General features: G+C 45.9%; 1 gene segment (V, D, J or C); it reads right to left on the minus strand.

Annotated features, from left to right (window-relative positions):
- Positions 1–1330: 1330 nt before the first annotated feature.
- LOC132818591 (immunoglobulin kappa variable 3D-15-like) lies at positions 1331–2063 on the minus strand. The segment is given in 2 exon segments: positions 1331–1827; positions 1996–2063. Coding segments are annotated over 2 exon segments (432 nt in total).
- Positions 2064–7543: the final 5480 nt, after the last annotated feature.

Below are 7543 nucleotides of genomic sequence, written 5' to 3' on the forward strand. Positions count from 1 at the left end.
CCAGTTATGAAAATACAACGGAGAAATTTGGACTGTCTTCCTTGGAGAAGAGAAGGCTGAGAGGAGATGTATTTGAGGAATTCAACATCAGGAGGGGTCTGGACAGAGTAAACAGGGAGAAAATGTTCCCAATTGAGAAAGGATTGAGAGGAGAGACCACAGATTGAAAGTAATTGGTAAAAGAAACAAAAGTGGGATGAAGAAAAATATTTTCAGCCAGTGGGTGGTTAAGGTGTGGAATGCGCTGCCTGAGAGTGTGGTGGAGGCAGCTTCAATGAAACATTCCGAAGGGAATGAGACTGTTATCTGAAAAGGAACAATGTGCAGGGTGACAGGGAGAAGGCAGGAGAATGACACTCAGTGTATTGCTCATTCGGAGAGCTGGTGCAGACAGGATGGGTGGAATGGCCTCCGTGTGCACTGTTACAATTCTGTGATTGTGTGATTGAGCAGAGTTAAAGCTGGGAGAGGTGGGAGCTCAGTGTCTCACTGTGCTGCTGCTGCTGCTGCTGCTGAGGTCAGTGAGATCAGAGACTGGGACAGGGAGCCAGAGCTCACATCAAACTCTGCCCCGTGTCCGTCACACTGAGACTGGCAGGAGGCTACTCACTGATTTCACTCCATGCTGCAGGAATGGGACCACAGGCTGCAAATGGACAGAGCTCCTCCACACGGTGAGTAAAACTTACTGACTTATATCTTGCTGCTTAAAGAGAGCAATGGAACTAAATAAATACAGCTAGACACCCTGTTAGACACAGTGCTCCTCAATCAATTATTTCATTCACTGCAGCTTCTCACTAACACCTTGAACAATTCAGCATTTGTATTTTAGAAATTGTGTTTCAGTATTGACAGGGTTAATAACAGAGGATTGAGGTTTACTTACTCAGTCTGAGCTTGGTTCCTTTACCGAACGTGTACCACAGTGAGAGCACCCAGTGCAGAGGCTGTACAAAAACCTTAGCTCTCTGCTTCCCTCTGTCACTCTCACCCTCTTCCTTTCTCTCTCTGTCACTCATTCACTTTCACCTTCTCCCTGTCCCCCTTTGTCTGTCACTTACTCTCACCTTCTCACTGTCTTTCTCACTGTCACCTATGTCTTTTATCTCTGTTTTTCTCAAACTGTTTCTCTCTTTCTGTTGAGTCCCTGTCTCTCTGTCTGGGCTGTGTCCAGCTGGGTTTGGGAGGTTTGTGAACTTTATTTTTCACAGTTCACCCTTGCAGTTGCTCTTCACATGTGCTTATATGTTTAATAAGGAAACTCGAGGCTTTAAGTGAGCAGTGAATACCACAGGGACTGAATAGTGACAAGCCTGGCATGGAGCTAATTTGTTAAGTTTTGTTTATATATAACTGTGACTGTGTGTTCATTATTATATATTATGTATGGTGGTGGGATGTGTCAGGGCAGGAGGTGGGACTTTGTGTCCATTATTATATATTATATATAGCAGTGGGATGTGTCAGTACAGGCAGTGGTGCTGTGTGTATTGAGGTTTTTGTATGGCTCTGTATCACTGTGCCAAGGCCAGCTCCTACTTTGCTGACAGTAATAGTCAGCAACATCCTCATTCTGAACGTTGGTGATTGTCAGGGTGAAGTGTGTGATGGACACTTCTGTCCCGGTGAATCTGTCGGAGACTCCTGTGTTTCGTATTACTGCATTGTAGATCAGGAGAGAGGGTTTCTGTCCTTCTCGCTGCTGGAACCATTCAACATCAGTCGTGGCACTCTGACTGGATTTACAGGTGAGTGTTGCGGTCTGGCCCAGTCCCACTGACAGCACCGGGGGAGACTGGGTCATGATGATGTCTCCGCTGATACCTGAGGGGTCAGAGAGAAACACAGTGAAATCAGAACTTTCAAAAAAAGAGCATGTCAAATGAGAAATTGTTGAAGACACTGAGCATTTTCCCTTCAATCACAATCTGTGGAACTGAAGTAAAATGGAGGGCTAAAGATTCAGGTTGGAAGGAGAGATTGCTGATGTACCTGCGATGCAGAATGCCAGGGGCCAGACCAACTCGATGTGTGAAATCATGGTGTGTGCTGCTGTCCCTGTGCCTGGTTCCTGATAAACTCTCCCTTCACTGGGCTCTGCTTTATAAAGCTGCAGCCTGTGAGAGTCTGACTGGGTGTTCCTCAGTATGTAAATGACATCGGGCAGAGAGAGCCATGTCAGCCCCTCACACTTCCTCTTCTCTCTCTCTCTCTCTTTCTCTCTCTCTCTCTCTCTTGCTCATCCTTCCGAACTTTCTCCATCCCTTTTCCATTTTCTCTCTTTCTCCCCTTTCTCTTGTATATATTCTGTCATTCATTGACTTACTCCCTCTTTTTCTATTCCATTTCCGACTCTGTCCTCTCCCAATTATATAACCACTTATATCTTTCCCTTTTTCCATGTGTGTTTGACACTCTGTTTATCTCCCTTTCCTTCTGTGTTGGTTGATCTCTCTCTCTCTGTCTCTTATCATCTGTTGGTCTCCTTCACTTATCTATCTACCTGTTTCCTCACTTGTTCTCTCCTCATACCCTCAATCTCTCATTCTCTCATTCTCTCTTTGTTTATGTCCCTCCCTCCTGTCACTCTCTAATTGATCTCTATAGCAGGCGCTATTCTGGTATATTGGAACACTGAGTCCTGGGGTAGCTGTTAAATGCCTTGTCCTCTCACTCAATCTCACAATGTGAACCTCTCTCTCTCTCTCTCTCTCTTTCTCTTTGTGTGTTTTCTGTCCCTCTCTCAATCAGAAGCTCAATGACATGAACAGCATTAAACAAATCTATCCAGGTCATCAATGATCTAACAATACTAATCCCAGCTTGGCATTGAGGGAGACGATCATCCATGATCATATTGAATGATAGAGCAGCCTCACAGGGCGAAACCCCAACCCTAACCCTACTCCTTCTCCCTGTTTCTATCTTTGTCCGTCTGTGTTATCTTAAATCTGCCCTGGGTATTGATTCCTCTACTTATGGAAAAATTGCCTTCCTGTCCACTCTATCTCTGCCCCTCATAATCTTATAGCCCTTTAGCAGGTTCCCTCTCAACCTTCACTGCTCCAAGAGAAACAATCCCAGCCTTTCCAATCCTTCCTCATAGCTCAGACCCTCCAGGCCAGGCAGCATCCTGGGAAATCTGCTCTGCATCCTCTTGAGTACAGTCATATCCTTCTCATAATGTGGTGACCAGAACCTGTCTGTCTGTCTGTCTGTCTCTCTCACTCGATTCCCTTTACCCCTAGTCTCACACTCACTCTGTCTTTTTCTCTCTCCTTTCTATTCTTCTCTCTCAGTCACACTGTCCCATACCCTATCTCTCTCTCTCTCTCTCTATTCTTTAACCTTACCATCTCTATCTCCCTCTATTTTGCTCTCTCTCTCCTTTTACTCATCTTACATTGCCTCAGACTCTCTCTATCCCTTTCTCGCTTTCACACTCTGTCCTTCTATCTCTCTGTCACACACACACACACACACACACACACACACACACACACACACACACACACACACACACACACACACACACACACCCTGCCTTTCTCTTTCTCAGAATGTCCCAGTTGGCAACTCTGCCTCACTAATGGATGTTAACTCTTGACCACAGAAGCATGTCTTTTCCTGGAGTAAGGCCCCATTTCTCACATTGACTACGCATCAGCCTGTCTCAGGAAGATGGACAGATTCTTGTCAAATGAAAGGCATTTCTGTGCTGTTGGCCCATTCTCACTGGTTTGGACACAAAGCTCATTCCATGAAGGCCCAGCAGAGAGAGGAGATCCTCAGGCCATCAGTGTGAGCTGGACGGACAGGACAGACTCTGACCCACTGATCCATCCACAACATTGTCCAATCTCTTCCCTTCTCTTTCCCCTTCCACAATCAGGTTCTGGGATGAAACCAGGACCCATCACACAATTACAACATAAAGGAACTGATGCCCACACCTACCATGGTGTCCATGACCTATTGGGAACCTCCAGTAGCGAATAGGAAACATGGAATTCATTCCAACTGGACCATCAAATACAGACCATTAAACATGGGCCTCTTTGCCACTGAACTCTCTCATGGAGATGAGTAAATATGAGCCTTCTTCCCACTGAATACTCCAACAGAGATGAGCGAACATTCCTGTTGGGCCTTCCAATAGAGGCCAGGAAAGAAAGGCCTCTATTTCATTGGACTCTCCAGTAAATATGGACCAGTTTCAAACTGACCCCTCCAACAGAGACCAGTAAACCTGCGACTTCTTGCAACTGGATCCTCCTGTAGAGACCAGTTACATGGATCACATTGCCGTAGCAAGATTGGAACTTCGGAATGAAGAGCAGGAATAGGTAATTCAGCCCTTCAAGCCCATTTGCCATTTAACATAATCATGGCTGGTCTTACCCTCATCTCCACTTTCCAGACTGCTCCCTATTGCCCTCTATCCTGCTTTTATCTGTTTCTTTCTTCAATCTGTTGATTGATTCTGCCTTCACTGCACTCTGGGGGCAGTGACTTCTACAGATTCACAACACTCTGAGAGAAGGAGTTACAATAGAACAGAATCCCTGCAGTATGAAACAGGCCATTTGGCCCAACAAGTTTACAATGACCCTTGAAAGAGCATTCCACCCAGACCTGTTCTCCCTACCCTGTCCCTGTCACCTTATATTTGCCATGACTAATGAACCTAACCTACACATCCCTGGACACTATAGGTAATTTAGTATGGCCAGTCCTCCTAGGTTGTACATCTTTAGACTATGGGAGGAAACTGGAGCCCCCAAGTGAAAGCCAAGCAGACAGGGGGAGAATGTGCAAACTCCGTACAGTTGCCTGAGGGTGGGATCAAACTGGGGTCCCTCGCAATGTGAGGCAGCAGTGCTCACCACTGTACCCCTGTGCCACCTGTAGTTTCTCCTCATCTCAGTTTTGAACCGACCTCCTCTCACTCCATATCTATGACCTATTGTTCGAGTCTGGCCCACAAGAGGGAACATCTGTTCCATGTCTGCCTTATCAATCCCCTTTAGCATCTTATATAGCTCACTCAGATCTCTCGTCTTGCGACTGAATTCCAGTGAGTACAAGCCCTAGCTATTCAGCCATTCCCGTACGACAGCCCTTTCATCCCGGGAATCAGTCTGGTGAACATCCTTTGAACTGCATCCAGTGCCACCATATCCTTCATCAAGTAAGGAGACCACAACTGGACACAATGCTTCAGATGTGGTCTCACCAAAGCCTCACAGAATTGTAACAATATTTCTTTATTTCTGTAATCCAGTCCTTTTATAATAAATACCAAGATTCCAATTGCTGCAAGAAATGCCAACATTCCAATTCCATGAGACTCAATTGGAACCTCCAACAGAGATCAGGAAACATGGGCCTCCATCCCACTGGAATGTCCAATGGAGCAGTAAGCCAGGGCCTCTTTCCCACTGGACCCTCCAGTATTGGAGCTTCAAACTCCACTTCCTCTCCATCACATAGGTCTCTTATTTCAATCTCCACAACATTGTTTGCCTCTGCACTACATCATCTCTTTGACCACAAAAATCCTTATTCCTGCTCATCCCACCTCCAAACTGTATGGTTCCGATGTCCTTTCCCAGCTTACTCCATTTCTGTTCCATAAATTCCAAATTGTCTCAAATGGAGTGGCCCCTTCCCTGCCTCACACGTAGGAGGAGATGGACAGATTTTATATAAGTAACGAGTTTAAACATTCTGGAAAGTGAATGTGGTCAGAATTGATCAAACTGATGATGGCTCCTGCAATTGAATATCCTGCTGGCAAGCTCCAGCCTTTTACACACAGAATGGGGAAGTGTGTATGGTAGGGTATATATTGTAGGGCTCCATGGAACTATCCCTCAGCATCAATTGTCCCTCAGGAGGGGAGAGGGAATGTTCAGGGTCGTGAGCTCCATTTCCCAGCCCAGGCAGTTTGTCTCCCAGTGAATGAATAAGATGCCAATTTGGAGCCCAGGTTAGGGAACAGTCTCTGCTGTGGACCCAGGTCTACAAGAGGCAACTAGAGATTGAGCTGAAAAGGAAAAAATTGCTGGGTTATGGGGAGAGGGAGGGGCAGTGGGATCACTCACAGACATGATGGGCTGAATGGCCTCCTCCTGTGCTAGGGGGAGCAGATTTCGGACTGAATTGAGAAGGAACTTCTTCACCCAGAGGGTGGTGAATCTATGGAATTCCCTGCCCAGCGAAGTCGTTGAGGTTTCCTTAGTAAATGTTTTTGAAGCTAAGACAGATAATTTTTTGAACAGTAAAAGAATTAAGGGTAATGGTGAGGGGGTGGGTAGAGGGAGCTGAGACCATGAAAAGATCAGCCATGATCTTATTGAATGGCGCGCGGGGTTGAGGGGCCAGATAGGCTGCTCCTGCTCCTGGTTTTAATGTTCTTATGTGCTGTCAGATTCCAGGGAGTGCAGACAGTTCACAGTTTTCTCCCATCTCAGTAACAAACGTCCAGCTGCTCTGAGCTCCTTCTTTCACTTCCTCTCTCAGTGAAGTTTCAACCTTGCGATCTGACAGTCCTTGCATTTATTTTTTACACTGGGGCTTTCTGCTGTGGTCAGAATCTCTAATAATAAGTGTCCAATCAGTGACAATCACAGCAGCTAAGAGCAGTCAGGACTGAGGAGCCAGGCTCACAGGGAAACACATTGGGAAGATCAAATCCATCCTTTTCAGATCCCACTAAAAACTTCATCCCTCTCCCTGAGCACTCTTTACAAAAACAGAACAGTTCTGAAAAAGGTTCTCTTGACCCAAAATGTTAACTCTGCTTTCTCTCCACAGATGGTGCCAGACCTGCTGAGCTTTTCCAGCAATATCTGTTTCTGTTTCTCATTTACAGCAACCACAGCTTTTTCAGCTTTTATTTAGTGTCAGACTCCTTGCTATCTTGGCCTTATCTTTGAGGATGATCTGAACCCCAAATCTCCACGTCACAGAGATCACTCACTCAAAATCTCTTTGCTTTGGGACTCCAAATGTGATCAATTCAATGTTGTCCTGTGCCACATCACAGCCACTGCCCTCTGTAAACTTCAGCTCATCCCAAACTCTGCTGCCCGTATCCAAGTTCGCACCAAGCCCCATCCCCAACCCCCACTGTCCTCACTGACCGACATTGGCTCCCGGTCCAACAACATCATGATTTACAAATTCTCATCCTTATTCTCAAACCCTACCTGTCCTTCAACCCTCCCTATCTCTGTAACCTCCTTCTAGCTGCCTCATTCTGTGTGGTTAGTAATCTTACATATATGGCTGTCTAATCCTTTATGCACATCATTGAGAGATATTGTGAAACACTCAGGTCCCAGCACAGATCCTTGGGGACACGACTATCCACATTTTGCTCATTGGAGAGCACACACATTATCCCTCCTCTCTGTCTCCTGCCTCCAAACTAATTCCTAACCCAAGGCAAATTTGTGTTTTCAATTAATACGTTTCCATATTGATGAATAGTCTCCCAAACAGTGAAGCTAGGAGCAGGAGTAGCCCTTGGAGC

This window comes from Hemiscyllium ocellatum, chromosome 9, assembly GCF_020745735.1.
Source record: "Hemiscyllium ocellatum isolate sHemOce1 chromosome 9, sHemOce1.pat.X.cur, whole genome shotgun sequence".
Taxonomy (NCBI): Eukaryota; Metazoa; Chordata; class Chondrichthyes; order Orectolobiformes; family Hemiscylliidae; genus Hemiscyllium; species Hemiscyllium ocellatum.